Here is a 21,374-nt window from a genome sequence, read left to right as displayed (position 1 = left end):
GGGGGACCTTGTGTGGGGGCTGCTCAGGAGGGGTGGGTCCCCATGTCCCCACAGGGTGCAGGCCCCCCAGCACATGAAATGCCCCTGCCCACCCAGGGTCCCAGCTCCCCCCTGGAAGGCCACAGTCCCTATCCCCCGCAGGGCCCCAGCCCCCCTGCTCAGGGCCCATAACTAATCGGCCGCAGCCAGGCCCTTCCTATAGCTGCAGGGCCTGGCCCAGTGTGCGGAGACTGCGTGGAGCTGAGCCAGGTCCTGCTGGCCCTGGGGCTGCTCGTGCCGCATGGCAGCTGGGTGGCATGAGCAGCCCCAAAACCGGCAGGAGCCGGCTCAGCTCTGTGTGGTCTCCACGCACCAGACTGGGCTGGGGAACACAAGCTGCCTAGGGCCGGCAGGATGCAGCTTGGCTCCGGACAGTACCTGTGCACCAGGCTGGGCTAGGGAGCACAAGCTATGCAGTCCCCAGGCAGCTCATGCTCCCTGGTGCAGCCTGGAGTGCGGGGACCATGCAGAGTTGAACTGTGTCCTACCAGCCCCAGGCGGCTCGTGTTCCCTGGCCTGACACAAGCAGCCCCAGGGCCAGCAGGACTTGGCTCGGCTCCACATGCTCCCTGCGCCCCATGCCAAGTCCTGCAGCTATAGGAAGGGCCCAGCTGTGGCAGGACCTGGCATGGCACGTGGGAACCGCATGCTGCGCCGACTCCTGTCAGTATGGGCTGGGCCCCAGGGCTGGTTCCTGCCTCTGCCCCCTGTGCCTGCGGTGGGTTGAGGACCTGGCCCAGTCCCATGTGGCTCACTAGTCCAGCCTTACACCAGAGTGGGTCACAGGGCTTCGGGAGGTGTGGCTCCTGTGTGTGCCTTTCGGAGCCATGTGACCCGCTCCGGCGCAAAGCCGGACTAGCAAGCCTCAGGGATCTGGGCCAGGTCCTCAACCCCCACCACAGCCCCAGGGACATCCCCCTCCGCCACTCTTCAACCCCCTCCCACATCTCCCTGCCATGCTCCCCCCACCCAGTTTATCTTGGACAGTGCCGGGGGCAGCAAGAACACCGAAGAGACACTCTGGCCAAAACCAGAGAGTCTCTTTTGAAAGACTGGCTCCAGGCACGGTCTTGAACCATGCCTTGCTCCACTCTATTGCAGAGCAGTTTTTTTAGACTCCTGGATATCCAGGGGTCTAATTTTCTCCCCGTGTTGCAAGTTTGCAGCACAGGGAACATTTTTTCATTTCCACACATGCCTGTTGCCCCACCTCAAAGGCGGTCGAGGTGGGGCAACAGGCACGCGTACATTCATCTAGACGTGCCCATAAAGGCCAAAACAGGAGAGGATTTCATCTTAAACCAATTTCATCTTAAACACTAAATTATCTTCTCTCTCCTTTTATATAAAAAAAACTTATTGATACTGACAAGTTATTTTTCCTTTTCAAAATCAAGACACAGTAATACCAGGATATAGTCATTGCAGACATGTGGCCCATCCAGTCCATAAGGCTGTCTTTGATAGTGGTTAGCCTCAGGTGCTTCAGAAGAAGGTACAAGATATCCCATGGTATGCAGATGTGGGATAATCTATCCCATGAATGTCTCATCTAATCCCTAATAGTTAGACATTGGTAGGAGCTGCATTCCTGAAGCATGAAGTTTTATATCCCTTTCTAAAATTTTTGTTAGCCTATTAATAGTTGACCCATGAACAGCAAAGTCTAGCCTAAATATATGTTGTTAAATATGGCTTGGCAGTTAAATGTAGAACTAACATATACCAATCAACCCCAAATCTTTTAACAAAGGGTAATGTAAAAAGGAGAAATGGAGCAAGTTTTCACTAGGTATAACTGTGAAAATTTCAGGTCCTCTCCAGTTCTTTCTTTGGTTGCAACCAAGAAGAGAAGGGGGACATGAACAAAGGAGTTAACTTTTCTGTAAGCCACCTAAAATTCTACTGAAGCTTGGATGAACATTTGGATTGGCTGTTATCCAGGAGTTTCACGCCAGTACTTACTTTGCATATCATTGAGGTCTTGGCCCCGAGTCGAGCCGCTTGGACACACTGATTGGCTCCTTTCCCTCCAAAGCCAATGAAAAACTTATGTCCAATGATGGTTTCTCCTGCTTTTGGCAGACGAGTAGTACAACTATTACAATTTAAAAACAATATTTACTGACATTAGTAATCAATAAAGCAAAATTCTTCACAATAAGAACTATATTAATGTGAATCCCAAATGGGTTCAACATTCAAGCCAGGGCTGAAACAAACAGCAGTGATACCTACGGTAGCCTTTCATTTCCTGAATTCCAAAACTTAAAAGATTTGAGAGACTGACCCATTTTTGTACTCCGTTTAGTGCTTATCCCCTATCAGACATTATCCAATTTTGTTTTACATTGTTATGCAGAGGGACAGACTTTCTATCCTGTAGGTCTGTGTTTTTAAACAGAGCCTAACTAACAAAGTGAGGTTCTGATCCACAGAGGGGTTCAATACAAAGCAAAATGATGTTACTAAAAATCAGCAACACTGTTAGAATATTTTAATCTGACTTTCATTTTACATTTCCAGACTATTAATCTAATCTCAAGATGCATCAAATTTTACTTCCTTGGAACACCCTAAGTAATTTTTCTCCCATCATGGCATTCAAAACTGTCAGAGAGGTATAAATCATCAGCGCATATTCCCTCCCTTCATCTGTCATTCAGATGCAATGTACACACTGAGCTTTTTAAATCTTCCATTATAAATCAGACCTTGCAATTCCCTAATAATGTTTGTTGTTCTCTGAATATCCTCTAGTTACATTTACATCTTTCTGGGGACAGGTGCCCAGAACCGAGGGCACCTGTACAAGTGCAGACTCCTCAGAGTTGTATTCAAGAAAGACTGGCTTAATTTTATTTTGAAAAGACTTCTATTTTGTTAACTCTATCAGAACTTTTCATACAATGTCAAAAAGTAAGAGAAGAAAAAAAAATCTCCCTCCACAAACAACCTCTACTTTTGTGTAGAAAAATTCACCTGAAATGAAGGACTAGTCTCCTTTTGTTAACTATATTATCAATAAATACAGTCTAGAGAGGCTCCATCTCTAGAGGGAAAGGTTTGGTTAAATTACTACCCAAAGTTCTGCCTCTTTATGGCAATGAATTCCAAACACAAGATTTAAAAATAGAATATTCTTTACCTCCTCAACTACAAGAGACACACTCAGCACCTGTGGGGAAGAAGTATCTCCTGTCACACAACAGCAGCCCGTCTAGCTGACAGCACACTGGCCCTGACAGGCTCCAAACGATAGTCTAACGCCTGATGGCAAAAATATTCTTAAAGAAGGGAAACTATGATGCAGAGAAAGGGGATTTCAGCACTTTTGCAAGAATGCAAAGAGCCCTTGCCAAAGAAGAAGAATACCTGTGCCTCAATGTATAATTACAGAGCATTAAAGATATTCAGCCGAATAGATCTCACAACTGACTGGGACGTTGCTCACCCTCCAATCTGAAAAACAGGTAACCTATGAAATGGTACAGATTTTGTACCAACAGCTCATTCCTAAAGTAGCTGTCTCAAAGGTCATGGAAGCTACCCATTTCATGTTCTGAATTTATGTTGTACCTGTTATGGTAGCGATGTAGTGTCCCTGTTTCACTCCTGATATAATTACTTGGAGCAACTGGGCACAGTAGCATTCTATCCAGTGGGACGCAAAAAATACAGGGCCTGTCACTTGTGTCACTGTACCCTGAGAGACCAGAAAGAGTCATGGATGCAACTACACTCTGAACCCCAACACAGATTTCCAAAGAGGTAGGGTGGAAAAATGGCCTTAAGGGTGGAAGGGCTACAGCTATTTTAAGCAAAAATATACCGATTTAAAACAAACAAACAAACAAACAAAAAACCACATCACAGCATGCCTTATACCGAGTTGAAAAAGTCAGCATGTACAACCAGTTACCACACAGCAGTATCTGAGAGACTGCAGTGTTTCTCTGTACTTAGAAGAGGCACTAACGACAAGAAATCAAATATCACTGTACAGCAAATGTGGGGAAATGCTGACTTTTAATAGCAACTAGTATAATTCATTGCAACATGCACTAATTTATGCCACTGGAACAATACCTCACAGGGACCCAAAATATCGATGGCCGTGGAATGGAGCTTTGTCTGCATTTTGCAGCTTTTAGTGAGGCTTCCCTTCAGGTAGCATTACAGCTTCATTGCCTGCTGCCTTCTAAAACTACGTGTTGTTGGTAGCAAGCAGTCCTTTTGCTCACCTTTGATAATAAATAATTATAATACCAGCACCTCGCTCCTCTATGGTTCTTTTCACCAGTAGATCCCAGAGCACATTATAAAAGGAAGGAAGCATCCCTATTTTACAGAATTAACTGCCTGAGAACTCCCAGTTGGCCAGCAGCAAAGGCAAGACAGGGGAACCCCAACCTCCTGAGTGGCAGCACGGTGTTTGGTTCATTAGTTCAGTGGTTTTTAACCTTCTTGGACTTGAGGCACCCCTCCATAACTTTTGTGAATTGAATGGCACCCAATTTCAAAATCTAATTTATATATTACAGTGCTCATCTACTTGCAAAGAAGCTGAGCAGTGAGGGTGGGGGATGGTCCAGGCAGGGACAAACCTGACCCTAGTTTATCTACTTATTTTATATGTTATTTCCTCAAACTTCACTTAGCTCCTCAAACCTTGCCGCACCCTTCAAAGGATCTGGAGGTACCGCAGGGTGCCCTGGCACCCTGGTTAAGAATCACTATGCTAGATCATGCTGCCCCTCACCTGCTGATATTAGATAAAGAAAGTGTGCATCAAGTGCTGATTCCTCTGCTTTTCTGAACAGGCTTCCTGTTCAGATTGGGATTTATTCTAGACATAATTAGGTTCAACCAAAACCAACAACTTCACAGCAGAAGTCAGCTAGTAGCCTTGGTCTTTGAGTTCATGCACACTTTCCAGAGAGCAGATTCCCATGCATCTTCCTGATTTAACAATGACTCTTGTCTCAGGCCATGACTAGAAAAAGAGAGCTGCCCTAATACACGAAGCCAACCTCAAAGCAAAAGCTTGAAAGTAACAGAGTCACATAAAGTGGGCACAAACAAGCAGCTGGCAAGGCTGAGATTACACACCAGATTTTACCCAGAGTTAAATTTCCCAGGTTAAGGGAGATTTGCCTTGGTTCAAGGAGTTAATCTATACAGCCACACCTTTTCTCTTCTTTGGGACTGCTTGTGTTCTTCTGGGATAGCCTACATGTGTGTCCATGGCCTCAATCAGGCCTGTGCAAGGGTACATACAGTTCCAAAAGAGGCAACTGAATTGTGCGACTATGAAACCAGGGTAAGTAAGGTAAGAATCCAGGCCTCAGCATTGGAAGCAGCATGGAATAACAAGTGCCTGCAGGAAGCAAACAGCTTGTTGGAGATGGGAAGACAACGCTGATGAAAGTGTGCAGAGTGGAGATCAAAAATCAAGTTAGAACAGCAAATTACAATTAGGTAATTTTACGAACAGGCCAGAAGATTAGACAAAAACATTCAACAAGTTCTAAGCAATCTAATGTAAACAAAACAAAAAAAAAATCTCATTTTATTTTCAAAGGATGATTAGTAATCATTGAGAACAATCCCTCACTGTAAATTGTATTCTTATCCTGTGTATTAGATACATTCACAGCGCTGATCTATAAATAGATCTGGAGGTTTCACTTTTACTGAAACAGGTATTCAATCAAAAGAAACATTGTTCTATTGTGATGCTATTATCCTGTCATTTAATTCTGCAATGATCAGTAATTACTGAATTTTGATTTGCATCAGGCAATTTCAACAAGCATTTCAGGCTTCTGTTATGAACACGCAATGATGAGTAATCTGTATGATTAAGGAACCATATGAGTCCTTGGTTTATTGATGGTGCCACAAAGAATACTCATAATAGCCTAAAAGTGACTGAACAGCTAACGCTACTCAAGAACTAGGCTAAACAAGTGAATTAGAAAAACTGTCACACTGACTTTCGGAACTGTTACATAAAATGTTTTGTAAAGCCATTTACAACTTGAAAACATTCAATTAAATAGCAAATTGGTTTCAATGGTAGACTGGGAACAGGCTACATCTCCAGCCTCTGGAGCAATTTCTGTTTAGCTCTGTGAAGAATACATACAAACTGCACACCAACTATGTATTGAAGTCTTGTGTGTCATAGATTATACAGACCTGCTTTGACATGTATTTTCTGTATTTATTAAATGGGAAATAAAATTATTACATATATAACATATGGGTGTTTCACAAATCTAATAATGGTATGACTTTATGTTTACAGAACACTTTTCATGCTGGAAGAGCCCCAAAGGCTTTAAAGCTACAAATAAAAGAACCAGTTCACTTATCACTGAGCCTATTCTTGGCTAAGAAACTGGAGGTGTTTAATAATGCAGAGCAACAAAACACACTTTTGGAGACAAGGCAAAGAATATCTGTACGCAAGTGGAACTCTAGGATTAAGCAGAATAAAAGTGTACCCGCTGGAATGTAGCCAATGCAAGGGCTCCAACTCTCTTTTCTACTATGCAAAGTGCCATGAGATTTAAATCAGCTGGCATTTTTTTCAGATAAAATGTCTGATGAAAAATAGCACAGCAAACGTAACAGAGCCCCCTAATACCTTGCTGGGGCACTGGTTCAATATTGACTCAGAGAGGAAAGTGCTACCTCTTCAGTCATGTTGTTTTCCACAGTATTCTGGATTTTCTTTGAAGATCTCCTTTCCAAGAAGTGGTGAGATCATAGCGAGAGACGGAAGGAGAAAGTGGGGGAAAATGTATATTTGCAGTGTTTGCATAAAACATTTTTTTAAATTCATCAAGCTGCACAATTTTTACTTCCAAATAGAGCTGGAAGATTAATTAGCTAATGTGTGTTTAGTGCTTTCAACACGCAAGTGCTATCCATTAAGTATTATTAAATAAATGAGTACAGTACACAGCTTTTCAGTTGTGCAGAGGAAAAAATCCCTGTTGAATAGCAACACTTTTTTGAAAAATTACTAACTTGTTTGTATGTTTGAGAGGGAAAGAGTGCAAAAGGCTGGAAAACACTTAACAAGCTTTTTTTCTACAAAAATTTTCTTCACCAGCATCTCACATCACAGAGGAAAATAGAATTTGCATGGCCAATTAGATCTGCCTTTATTTAAATGAAACACCAATTGTGCACCCTTCCCACCCCCAAAAATTCAGGCACTCTCTTTGAGTAAGAAAGGGACTAATAGTGGTTAGTCGACTGACAAGCTATGACCCCTATTTATTAGGCTATTACCTTATTGCTGCACTTGCTTACAGACAGACTAGGAAGCACCTTTGGGGCAGGGACTGTCTTTGCTGTGTATTTGTAAAGTGCCTAGGCACAATGGGAAATTGGCCTCTAGGCACCACTTCAGTATAAATAACAGAACAAGCAGACAGGCAGAATATAAAAGTATGGTGTTAATAGTACTATAATAGCTAGAATCTAGTCCTAACTCTGCTCTTTCAAGGCACTCTGATGGAGCAAAAGGAACAAATTGGGCTGTATCCTCCCTACTTGGAATTCCCCATCATGGGGTGAATCAGATTAGACTCATCGTAGCAGCTTTGTCTCAGTGTAGTTCAGAGTTCCACTAAGTTAAGCTCTGCACAAGCAAATAGGAAGACACAGTCTTGTCCCCTAATGAAAAATAGTAGCCCAATAATGGCAAAAAAGGCCCAGCACCTTGTGTTTTGAGTACCTCAGTTTCAAAAGATCTAAAGAGGAGTTTTGAGGGTTGGAGGTTTTTTCTTTGCCTTCCTCTGTAGTATGAGTCATGCTCCACTTCCTAGGAACGCCCGAGCATATTTTACCTACCAAGTTCCCTGACTTCAGTGATCAAGACACTGGTGCCAGAGTGGTCGAGGCACTAGTTTGCTCTTTAACTGAGTCCTTTTTGGATGTGATGTGTGAGAAGGGTCAGAGTAGGTCTTCCTGTAGACTCTTTTGAACTGTGAATGCAGGGGACTAAATTTGATGGCCTGGAAGGTCAGTGCCAGGCATTACGTTCCTATGAGAATGTGCTGTAGGAAACAATCGTTTATCAGCCGAAGCGTAGACAAAGGGATGACAATTCTTTTCAAAATCCAATTACTATGATACACTCTTGTCTTATCCCTTCAAATAATCTGCCATCCACACCTTACAGAACAGTTAAGAGTTTCCCTATGCCTATGGTATGGGGGGATTAGGGATTTCTGTTCAGCATCTCCAGGTAGCCTGATGCAGTCATTAAACTTTTGACTCTACCTTAAAGCCCTGCACTTTCATTTGGTCTCCAGTAAGCAACCCCAGTTTATTTGGCTTTCTTAGACCTGGCTGACATTATTCATTGTGGGTAGGCTTTTCGGGAGATCCTCCCACTATAAACTAGAAAACAAATTAGCTATAATCTTTTACTTACATTACATTTATTAAGGGTAAAATTCATTACATGCACAAGATGGTGCAAGCCTATGCAAAACTTTAACTTGCTTTTGGTTCTTAAAACTAGGCTCAAGTAGAACTTAAATGAAGCTTAGCTGTTGTCGGCCCTCTGTGCAGATATGATCATCACTCAGAAAGATCTGAAAGGTTGCAGGGGAAAAAAAATCTCAAGGTAATTTGCTTCACAGTAAATTTTCTCCACAAATGTAATGCCCTTAGACATTTTCAGAAGTGTGCCATGGTGGTACTTACATGAAAAGAGGATGTCACCAGAGGCCAAAATTCCTGGATTATAATAAGAATGCTCAACATTCAAAACAAAAATAATTATTTATTTGATTAACTGCAAAAAAGGAAAAAACACAACCAACCAACCAAACAAACCAAGCTTTGCTATGAAAAGCAAACTAGTACTTTGCCTTATACAACTACTAAGAAACATTTTTGAAGTGGGTGGGCACAGCATTGATGCTATCAGAACATGTGGAATGTCTAAGCGTTCTGTAGTCAAGGCTATAGGAGTCCTATTTTTTTTTAATTTCCTATGTACAAATGTTTAAGACTCAGCAAACATTCCATTACTCTTACCAAACATCAATCTTGTATTTTAAAAAACTGTGGAAATTTTCAAAATTACCATTCTATTTCCCTCCCATGTTGTTGTTCAGTGATGTCTCTGGCGATTACATTATTTTTAGAACTGCAATTATGTTATTTTTTAAAGTGGATCTGATTGCAGTCTTAGCTCAGAGCACCTCTTAGATATATCCAGTTTGCCCAGCATTGAAGGAGACTGCCTGCCTGCTTCTATGTTGTGAAGAATATTATACCATGATAGAATATTAAGGGTAGACTGGAAAAAGCCCCAGACAACCCACCCAAACTCTAACCTTTATGCCCTGAAGGATAAATTAAGGGAAACAAGATATATTTGGGCATGAACGTCTTCTAAAATAATTTAAGAGGTGATTTAATGGTAAATATGTTAGAAAGTGGGAACAAGGTGTTTGATGGTTAGGTTAGGATTTCTGCAAATGAGAATTCCTGCTTTGTATTCCCTTCTCTATTATAGCTGTGTTTTATGATCTGGTTACCTCCCTGAAACACTCTACAGCCCAGTTTCACTACCATTAAACAATCGTTACAGACCACAAGTAAAACACTTATGAAACACAGCAGCAAATACCAAGAATATTTTGACAATATTTGCTCTTTGAGATTCTTACATGAGAGGTACTATTTAATTCTTAAATATGGAGCGGGGGCTTATACATGCTCAACCGCTTTAGTATAAAATTTTGTCAAGTAAATCTTATTCCCACTTTTTCCACTCTCCAGCTCTTTAAAATCAAGGCTGAAAATTAAACACACGGTTAAGTATCTCGAATTTCTACAAAAAACACATTTTGTTTTATGAAAGTTACAAGCTGTAGTCACCAAACTAAGATGCTGTCACTACCTAGTCATCTACTTCAAAAAACTAAGATTAGTAGGAGGAAATATGGCTCACTGCAAATATTAATCATTTTCTCCAGTGACTTGTTGCTCTGAAATTATCAACGCAACACAAGGAGGATTCTGGTGAGTATATAATATTTCATTAGGCTCAGCTGAAGAGTACTTTTAAAGGGTCTACATCTGAATTGTAAATTACTAGACTGAACAATTTTTAGTCCAGATTATATTCAATCAACACATTGCAGGGATAATAAAGGATAATTAACGCATTTAAGTAAAGACTGCCAAACTCTTAACATCTCCACAAGAAACTAACCCATCTTTGACTCAGTAGTGAGAAGAGAGCTGTCTTTGATAATTATTTCATACTATTGCATGTGGTCTGACAAAGTCTAGGCCTGGAATTACTTCACTCCAGAATAAATGCAATGGGATAGTATCCATTATCAAAAAGGGAATACCATGATAAAAATCACCCGCCTCTGACAAGCAGGAAGCTTTTCTAGCTGAGTCCCTTTATTTTCTTCACTACCAAAGCTTCAATTAAAAAAAGTAAAAGATTATATCCTTAGCCCTCAGAACTCCAAAGATAACCCTTAAATCTGGAAGTCATATAAATCGATGCAACGATGCCTTGGAAGGCCTGCTGACAGAAGTCTGAAGATCACAGTTCAAGAACTAGGATTTTTCCAAACTCCAGTAGAGCAAAAACTGGCCAGGTCTTGATTGTTTTCACAGCTTCTATGTAGAACATTACAGGCAACAGTGAAACTGAAAAGAAACAGGCTCGTTTCACTCTCTTGCTGTACTGGATAACATCATGAGCAACAGTGATAACAGGCATATATTAATGCTGTTCACCAGGATGAAGGAAGCCTTGTCCCTTTAGGTGGGTCTTCTCACATGAGCATCAAACCTAAATCAGTCACACCCTGCCCCTCCTTGCCTTTCCAATTCATTTTTTGACAAGCAGGTTTAGTTCTTTGTCTGCTAGGTATCTGTTATAACAATTAAAGCTATAGGCGTATGAATGGACAACGGGGAGGATGGCTAGGATAGCAAGAGATGAAGGCTTAAATTAGCAAAGTGAAAATACAGTAATGAGAAGGCAGGAGAGTTATTTTGGGGAACGTGAGAGGTGAGGATAAAAGCAGAGACAGAAAATATGTAGGAAGAGGGAGAGAACACAATATAGAAAGGGTGTTGAGGAAAATAAAGAAAAGAGGAAACTGAAGGTGATTCAGGAAGCTACATCATGATCTATTACAGGAAACAAAGGAGAAAAAAAGTGAGATAAACAGGGACTGAAAATACCATAAAATCAAGAGCAAGGTAGTAAGTTATCTTTAAACTGTTGACTAGAAAGGTGCTTTACTGTATGTTACAGTTACCGGTACCATGGTTCTTGTTCCATTAAGTTATGAACAATGCGAGTGTGTAGGCATGGGCTTGAAGATGTGGCAGGAGAGGTATTTTTCACCTTGGACTAGTGAGCCAAATAATTTAATCTGACAAGTTCTCAGTAAATTTTTCAAACTTTGTATAGATACCATGGTCCTCATAGAAAATCAGCAGTAACCCATAATAATGAAACCAAAGAGGAACTCTCCCTGCTGTGAACAAATAGTAGACCACTGGAGTCCAAAGTACTTACCATCAGTGGCAGATGTCATTATTACACTCACTGAGGGTCAAATCCAGATATAGAAATAATGAAAAAAAATAAATCTGAAACTGGAAGTTCATGTCTGATGATGATACAGAAAGCACATGCTATCCTAGGTCAGTGCCACCTCCTACTTCCAAAATATGCTTCAGCAGAAATAAACTTAATTCTGCAAAAAATATCCTAATCCTTCATTTATGCAGCAAATTGGTGAAAAACTGCATTCTAGTGTTGTCTGTGTAAATAAGGAACTACACACTAGGCTAAGAAGGAAACACGAAGTCAGTATTAAATAACTTGCTGTATGCTGATAAAGGAGCTAACGATTACAATTTTTTTCTTTTTAAAACCCGGATTAGTAAACAGCTATAAAAGAAGTTCCAACAGTTCCTAAAGGCAGTGTCATATATATGCCTGCCTAGAGTGTTTTATACAAATTTGTTGCCATCAGCTCTGTAAGATGATTTTTACTACAGTCTTCGATTTGCGCCAGCAGCTCTTTACTGTCATGAGCACTAAAATCCACTGAATGCTAGTAAAGATATTTATGTCCAGAGATGCATCTTGGAAGAGGGCTATTTCCATTAATGGTAGATACTGTAAGCAATTTATAAACAAGACAAAGGAACTATTATTCATAATGTTCTGCATCTCATAAAGGGAAAAATACAATGTGCTCAGAGCCATCTCTAATACATAAGAGCACAATTTTGTCAGGGATATGCTGTGGATATTTTATCAAGGGGTTCCCATAAAAAAAAATCTCCCTTAAACTGATAGACAAAGTATGGTAGGGGTGTGTTTCTAAACAGAAAGCATGAAGGAATATATTTATTTAGATAAAAATATTTTAGGAAATCAGTAAGTCACTACCAGATAAAAACAAGTAGGTGCCACGTGGCAGAAATGCTTCTGTTGTGACTATTCTGTGTATTACCAGCAGACAACAGTGTTGATTTGTGACATTTGGGACAAAGCAGATACTTTTGGGGGGGTTCTGGGACACACTTCTTGAGCTCCAAAGGCCCAAGTCAGACACTGACTGCCTGGATTCTTGCTGCCTGCTGCTGCACAGAAAATCAGGAATCTATACTGAAAGGTGAGAGCAATATTCTGTAGAAGATGGTGCTATACAGATAAGCAGTTAATACACAGTGATGTATGGGTCATTGTGGAAAAATGGCATGCTTCAGCAGCAAAAAGGGAGCTGGCACAAAATCTTAACCTGTGATGTTAGCCAAGAAAATGAGAATTGTTTGGATGGAAACTCATTTACCAGAATTTTGCATTTTGGCACTACTTAATGATTTTCCTTTTTTTTTTTTTCTCTCAACCTGGGATACTGTTGTGAACATTAACATACTCAGTCTCCACCAGAAACATACAGTGTTCTCTTCTTTAACAGTCTCATTCCAGTGCTGCAAAAATAAAACCCATTTTTGTCTCCAGGAACTTTATTTAACAGTAGGACAAGCCATTTGTTTAAACAGTTTTTTAATGACAGTTTCTGGATGTCCCTAACAATCCCAATTTAAGTGCAAATGTAAAGTTTACATATGTAGTTAGGAGGCATAATTCTAAAGTTTTTCTTTCAAATTCACTAATCCAAGTTATTTAGACAAATTAAAAGCTAAGAGATTAATTTAATATGCTAGTTAAAATAAATGAAAATCAGCTACAATTCCCCTCCCCACCCGAATTTTAGGATCTACCCTGTGCTTTTTTTTTATTTAATAAAGCCTTTAGCTGAATTCTCAAGCCACGTACCCAACTTTTGTTCTTTTCTGCCACAAAACATTTTCCCCATATGTCATCCTGATGTGTGGATGTGTTAATTTCCAGTGTTATTTCTGTGCCATCCCTTTCCCCTCCTTTTTACTACAGTGAAGTCACCTAGTCCTTCACCTACTTGGTTTTTAAGACTTGTGCAGTTTTTCAGGAAAGAAATATGTTATGCTTCAAATTCACAGTTTTAAATGTCTGGTTTTCATCCATATTGTTAGCAGTTGTTGTGACATTTAATCATGGATTTTCACTTAGCTAATTTTCTTTTAACATTAGAAGGTTGCAACTGGCCTCTGCTGAGACCAACCTGGAGGAAAACACATCCCACAAGATTAAAGGCATAAAGAGACTGCATTATTGAAAATTGGCAAGCATGGCACCAATTAAAGAGGGTCAAAAAGAATGATGGGTATGCTATAACTGGGTTTTTTTTGCAACTAAAACAATATTTTGTGATATATTTATTAAGCACTGGCCTCCTTCAAAGGGGAAAAAAAGCAGCATAGTGTGACTGGAAAATCATGATGTCTTAAGCCAAGGCATTAGAGAAGTGGCTCTGGATAATGCAGAGCATAAGAGGTACTGTACTGTGTCAAACAAGTATGCTCTCTCATCATGTAAAGAGCAAACTGGAAGGGTTAATTTTGTTCTCCTATTTAAAAGAAATGTAGCTTATTACCTGCAAGGATCAAAAAGTTTCTTAATTCATTTATTCCATTACTCTGGTGAAGTCTCTTGAGACATAAGCAATAGTTTCCCTGCCTCGTGTAGACTTACTTTAAAAGCCTGGTAAACACAAGCTTTATCTCACAAACCATAATTTTTAATTGCTAACACACTTAGGAAGGGCATAATCCTCTACTGATGACATCATGGTCTATTGCCATGGAAATGACTGTGGTATCACAAACACAGGTTTCTAGTGACTTCACCTTAGTAAAAAGGAGGGAAAAATGGGTGGCACAGAAATAACAGTGGAAATAAACACATATTCACAAAATGTTGTGTGACAAAAAAAAAAAGAAAGGCTGGAAACCTAAATCTACAGGTATAACTGACCATGAGAGATGTTCTCCAGCTCCAAGGTACAACAGCATGAATGACTGTTACTTCTGTAGATCCATGTGTGGACATGGCTCTTTACAATTAATTTATTTTATCAATCAGATATGCAGTCTTTCCCATGAAGGGCTTATGGGGTAGGAGCATTATCAAAATACAGCTACCAGAGTTGGGATGTTTCATGGAACAAACAAGCTTTTAGATGTTTTTAAGTAGTAGGAGAAGCAGGAGCCTAGGACTGCTTCAAGCACAAAAGACAATGTGAAGTAAGGAACAGCTTTCTAAGGAGCTTAATCCTGAATAGTGCTGAGCATCCTGGCCCCAACCCTGCAATGCACATGAGCATTGCTTAGCTTCCAGCTATTAACTAGTCCAAAATGAGCCTGAGAGGTCAGGGGTTGCCTATAAAAATACGATGGTTTGCTTCAGAGGGCTAATGAGCTCAATACTATGCAGGTTTATCATGGAGATGAAGGACAGAAGACTGAGCACAGCACAGGGAGTGGAGTAACGGAGTAAAAGAGATTGACCTTACTTTAATAGTGCCTTTTACCCTGCATCACCAACCTTTTTTTTAGAGCTGAGAAAGGGCACTTTGTGCCTGAAGTCTTGTCTAGTATCTTGCCCAACTATATGGCTGGTCTAATAGAAGACATTACCAACCATACCTCACTTCTCACATATTTTCTGGATCATCACAGATCCAACACTATGACTCTAGTATGTGAGTAAGAACCACAATATGTATATATGTTTTTATAAATACAGACCACTGATCATGGGAACACACACTCTGCAGCAGCTTAGGGCAAGAAACAAGTACACTAAAAGAAAAGGCAGGGGCGATGTTAGTGAAATATAAACTATTAAGCAGTATCCTGTTGTACATTGTTGTTAGAAGACACTGTATGGTCAGCTTCACTTTTACGTTTCCTATTTTAGTAAGTAAGTGTTATGGCAAGAGCCAGGAGAAATATAGGAAAGCATTGACGTGGTACATCCTGCACAATACCAGTATTCCTTAGGTATGACCCATAACAGGTTTCTTATACTAGACAACACCTTCTCTTAGAGCAGTGGGGCCAACTTTTTTGGCAAGCATGACACAAAATGGACTACACTCTTCCTCAGTGCCACTCCAATCCTTTTACCTTACCTGGTACACAGAGTAATTCATGAATTCATGAATCCACTTGTTGCACCCATGCTGCAGGTTGGCCACCCCTGTGCTGGAAGCACAAATCACAAACAGCTCACATTTGTTCATTTCTCACAGTAAGGCCACTAATCTAGGGTTTACTATAAACCCAGACTGTCCTTTTTTGGGGGGCTTCCCATCTCTGTCCAGGCAGGTTTTTAAAATATCAACAAAAATCTGGGATTCTGCTCTGCTTCTGTTCAGCATTGAAGTTTTTCTCTGAACTTTCTGGCTTGCCCCAGCAAAGAGCTGTTTGGGGTGGGTGGAGCAAGGGAGGGCGATTTGGAGGCAGGGGCTTCATGTGCATCTGTCCTGGCAGTTGCAGGCAGGTAACTCTATGGGAGTCAGGGGTTGGAGGGCCAGGGATTGCATACTATTGGGGGGGGGGGTGCGCGCGCGCATGCACGCACGTGTGTATGCGTGTGCGCAAGTGGGGTCAGTGCCTGCTGGCACTGGGGGAATCTGTCTGGGCACTGGGGGTGCAGCAGGGCAGGGAGGTGATAGGGATGCCTGCCTATTCAGCGGGAGAAGGGGCTGGGAGGTGCTTTGGGGGCAGCAAGGAGCTGCGTGGGCAGCAGGGTTAGAAGGGGCAGGAGCCTGTGTGTCAGGAGTGAGGGGCACTGGCAGGGCTAGGAGGGCTGGGAGTGAGAGGCACCGGGGGGCAGGGGACTGTGGGTCAGGAGCATGAGGCACGGGGAGGGCAGGAGGCTGCGGGTCAGGAGTGAGGAGCAGCAGCAGGGATGGGGAGGCTTGGGAGTGGGGGGCAGGGCAAGGGCATATCACTGCCCTCCCCACCTCTCATCATATGACACCCCCCCCCACATTTTTGAAACTGGAAAATATGATAGTCCTAACTAATCACTTTTCTACTCACTATAAAGCCCACCTTTGCATCCAGCCTTGTGTATTAAGACAAGAACTAGCCAGCCAGGCCTCTTTTCCCTTTATATTTTAATAATTTAAAAAATAATTTTTGGTAAGTGAAATCTCTTCAGCTTTCTTTGCTTCCCAAATATCAGATCTACGATTTTAATGAGGGGATCATTGTAAAGCAAGGTTTTCATCTGTAACACAATTTCAGGCAAGAATCCAGCAGAGAGGCTAATATGCTGATGGCCCAATCCAATGACAATTCAAGTTAGGGAAAAGATTTTAATACTTTTAAATGGACTTTGATTAGCCAAAACAGGTTTCAGTATTCAAAAGCTGAATGTGAAAGGGACCTACTTTTTTGTAGTTCCTATTATGCAGCCCATTTTATTGGTTTTCACCCTTTCCTCATATAGGGCCCTCAAATCATGTCCTCCCTCCTTCCTACCAAGGATGGGCAAGAGTGAGACAGCTTCTGGAGCTCATCCATGCCAGGTTTAGGTCCTCTAAAAGAATCAGTGCAGAGCAGCACAACACTGAGCCTGAGTATACTACGTTTACTTTGCATGCAAAACCTTCCTGGGTCAGGGAGAATGACATGGGAAGAGTCCAAGCTCTGAAATCAAGCCCAGATTTCTCATAATTATGAAAACCAAACTACTCACAGATGACACACACTCTCATGCCTTGCTGCCTTCTCTGGATCCAGCAAAATAAATCTCTCAACTGGACCACGCTTGCACTCCCTTCACAGTTGTGCTTTTCCAATGATGCTGGCAAAAGTAATTGGAACTGACTTGAAGTAGGGGCGGCTGCTGCAAGAGAAGCATTACTGTATGACACTACATAAGCAAAATTGGTCTAGAGCAGGGGCAGGCAATTATTTCAGGCAGAGGGCCACTTGACAAGTTTTGACGAGCTGATGGGGGCCATATAGGTAGCCCCACTCCTTGACAGTTGCCCTACCCCCTGGTTGGCACATTGGGACCAGAAGTTCTGCCTCTTAACCCCTGACCTTTGCCTCCAAAAGTCCCTACCCTTGCTCTCCCCCATTCCACCCCAATACTTCTTTTGGGGGGTGGGGGATTGCCATCTTAGAACCAGAAAAAAACCAATCATACACTAGAAGTCAAACAGCTATTATAATACATTTTAATTTTATTGCAAAAAAAATATCATAAGTTGTGACTGTGTACTGTATATAGAAGGGATTACATAATAACTCAAAAATAAAGTGTCACTCTTTCATATTGTTATATGTGTGTGTATGGTGTGGGGGAGTGTGTGGAAGGGTTGTGAGAGTGTGTGGCTGTGGGGGGAGTATAGGTTATGTTGGGGTGTATGTATATGTTGATAGGGGTTGTGGGGTCAGGGTGTGGGTGAGGGAGGATGGGGAGTGTAGAGACCCCCCACATACTCCCCCCATGGCACGCAGCCCCCACTGCCAGCAGCAGCAGCAGGCAGAAAGGTCAAGACTCTCATGCCCAGCGCAGGTACAGCTCTGGCCAGTGCTGCACGGGGGGAAGGAAGGCCTGTCACCAGGGCTCTGTGCCATGCGCCTGCAGCTTCAGCACTGCAGGTAAGCCCTGCACTGGAGCTTGCTGCCTTCCTCACTCCCTGCTGTGCAGGTCCCTGCACTGCCAGGAGTAGAGGAAACCCCACCCCCTGCTTCCTCATGGAGTCCAGTGCAGAGCTTCCCTGCTGCGAGTGTGGAACTGCAGGCGTGCAGCATGGAGTCCCTGCGATAGAGGTGGCCAGTGCTGTGGTGGAGGCAAGGAGCGCACCCCTGCAGCATGCCCAGTCACTTCTATCACACAGTGGGGGCTCTGCGCCTGCAACTCCACACTTGAAGTGGAGAAGCCCTGCGTTGGACTCTGCAGGCAAGCAGGGGCAGGGCTCCCTCCACTCTGGGCAGAGTGTAGAGACCTGCATAGTAGGGAGCAGGGGAGGCAGCAGGCTCCAGCGTGGGCCTTCCCCCGCTGCAAGTTTTGGAGCTGCAGTCATGTGGCGATAGGGCAGGCTCTCCTCCCTTCCCCTGTGCAGCACTGGCCAGAGCCATGCATGTGCCAGGCATGAGTGCCCTGACCTCCCTGCCTGCTGCAGGGCTGCACACCATGGGGGAGAGTATGTGTGTGGGGGGTCCTTAAACCCCCCACCCTCACCATGTCCAGATGAGCTCTGTGCTCCAGCTACCCCTCTGGGTGCAGGCACCATGCTACACTCCCACTTCTGTCCAGCTGCAACTCCTCCCACCCCCCCCCCACACACTTCCCTACCTGCTCCCTCGAGTGAGTAGGTTCCAGATGCAGCAGCAGCCCTGCCCAGAAGCTGCTGGCTGGGCAGAATCCTTCCCCCAAGCGGGTGGGAGCAAGGCCTAATAGGGTATATGTTGGCATGTTATACACATAGATGCCTCACTCCCACCCCTGGAGGCAGAAGGTCTGGGTGGGGTGCAATTTGTTGGGGGGCCCCACAGGCTGAATGAAAGTACCTGGCAGGCTGGATCTGGCCTACATGCTATATTTTGCCCACCCCTGGTCTAGAGGATCATGGAACATTCATCTTTGCTGCTGGGGGCACTAGGATGGAAGCACAGAAATAATTAAACTAAGGAAAGAGATTTGTGATGAGAAACTGCATGTGTGTGTGCCTGAGCTGGTAGAAATGAGAATACACAGAAAAGATGCACCTAGAAACAAAGCAGAGAATGAGAAGAAATATAAAAGCACAAGAGTTTATTTCCATTTGGAAGAAAAGATGAGGAAATCATCTCTATTGTCCCACAGAAAGAAGGGATATTAAAACCCTAACTCAAGAGGTACTACATTATCTACTTGTAAAATTTTTAACCAAAATAAACTTGGAATAGAGGACTTTTCATACCAGAACAGGCTAACAAACTATTTACATTACTGTCTTGATCGATAGTGGTTAGCGTGGGAGAGTTAACACTAAGGCGAAACAGCAGAGCTCTGCCAATGTACTCCAGCAGAGAATCTAGCCCTTTATTAGAAAGACAAACTTCAGCAGCATTTCCAAAGTTTAGAGATAACAGAGAATTGAGCATTCTATTCCAAGCAGATACTATCCATCCAGCATCTGTTCCACACAAGGCTTCACAGTGTGCTTGGAGGTTAATCCTGCATGTGCATTTATTACCACCGACCATTCTGCTTTGGTGGCAGGCTGCTCTGTAGCTTGACACTTTCTATCATTTTTTTTTCTCCCATGCCTTCAGTCAGTCAGCTTGTTACAATAATTAATAGTGGCTCTAGCAGGGGGCTGAGAGCCAGGGCTCGTAGATCCAGGAGGACATTCAGAAGGGTGAAAGAGGGTGCAGGGTCAGAGGGAGGGAGGGGGTGGTCAGAATAAACTAAGATTTCAAATTCTAACAGCCCAACATGAAAACAGTTTTCTAGTTAGATGCTTTGGTCTGATGTCCTCAAATACATCAAGATGGTGTATTACTGCTGCTGTGATTGTCCAAAGGCATTTTTCTCCATTCTGCTTCTGCTGTTTTGGACCATTGTGCCAAAGTTTCTCTCGTCTATTTTAATTGTTTCAGTGTGTCTGACTCTTACTGGTTTATATGTTTAGTCTTGTCCTTATTTAATATGAATTAAAATGCCACTGCCACCACCAGTCTGAGTATGTGAGTCAGAATAGAAACTATTTAAATAATACTATGGATTGTATCCATCTGGTTTGATATCTAGATCTGATCCACACAGAATAATGCTGGTCTTGTCTTCCACTACTACTGTCTGTTATTGCTCATGAAGTGTTGACTGTGACTGTGCCCACAAATATGTTTTGTTCTTGTTCTCACTAAAAGCCAGGAGAGTGTGGTTCATTGCATGCATGTATGTGAGGTTGTTTTGATTATGTTACATTCACCGTGGAAAACTCATATTCTGCCACTGCAGCACTATGGGACAATGAGAACAGAATTTCCAACATGAAAAATACTTCTTGAAAGGAAGAGGGCATGGTGGTTAAAAGGTCGTTGTTTCTGAAAAGGCCATCTATGTGCACCATCATTCCTAGTCATTTTGATGTTCAGAGCATGTAATCTTAGAAGGAACCTCTGACAGAGCCCCTTTCCTTTTCATTCATCACTTACGTAAAATGTTCTAGATCTCAGTTTGTACATTGCAATTATAGCCATATTTGCTTAAAATCACAAGGCCACCCTAAGGAGTAAAAGTAGTAAACAGGGGTTGCTGTAATCTAATGAATTTGTCAACTGTATATTTAACGCCAGATTCAAACATATTCATCCAAGATTCTGGTACCTTTTTTCTTAAAAGCTCAAGAAATATTAACCTGTTCAAATTGGTTATTCTGATGGGTAAGATTTCAAGACAGGACAACCAGTACTGTGGATTATAGCATAGAATTTTATACCTTTGGCAGAGCTTGCAATAAAAGTACCTTCTAGAAATGAAGGAATTGAGTCCTAGTGATAACTAAGCCTATCAAGGAATACAATGTCTCCAAAAAATTGTACGTCTTGATCTCAGTCTCCTTAACAATGCCCTTCACTTGGGCTACATCAGCCCCCAAACCTTGAACTTTTCAATGGAGGTTGTTCTTTCTATCAGATATTCTAAATTTTAAGCTTCAAATTGGTACTCTGTACTGCCTCAACCACAACATGAACTTTTTGCCTAAACCTGGCCTGCTCACTATTTGAACATATTTGCGGTTCATATTTACAGTTTTGTTATCAAAATGCAAGCTCACAGGTTTATTTGATCTCTTCTGCCTTAATCTTCATAACTTTCATAAAGAAGTGTTATTCCCAAAACAGTC

General features: G+C 42.2%; 1 protein-coding gene across 5 annotated transcripts in view; it reads right to left on the bottom strand.

Moving 5' to 3' along the window:
• The window catches only part of RBKS (ribokinase), a 92,707-nt gene that overhangs the window by 69,121 nt on the left and 2,212 nt on the right, over window positions 1-21,374 (bottom strand). For 4 of the 5 annotated variants that reach the window (XM_019549604.1, XM_019549600.1, XM_019549603.1 and 1 more), the window contains exon 2: window positions 2,005-2,137. In XM_019549604.1, the coding sequence (XP_019405149.1) occupies window positions 2,005-2,137 (133 nt within the window). Of the gene's footprint in view, window positions 1-2,004; window positions 2,138-3,414; window positions 3,506-21,374 lie in introns of those variants that run through there. The other variant, XM_019549602.1, reaches the window with a different exon arrangement.

The sequence above is a fragment of the Crocodylus porosus genome, unplaced genomic scaffold (assembly GCF_001723895.1).
Source record: "Crocodylus porosus isolate Cpor-Errol unplaced genomic scaffold, CroPor_comp1, whole genome shotgun sequence".
Lineage (NCBI taxonomy): Eukaryota > Metazoa > Chordata > Crocodylia > Crocodylidae > Crocodylus > Crocodylus porosus.
The sequence above is the reverse complement of the archived record's forward strand: the minus strand, read 5'-3'. Positions and strand labels throughout refer to the sequence as shown.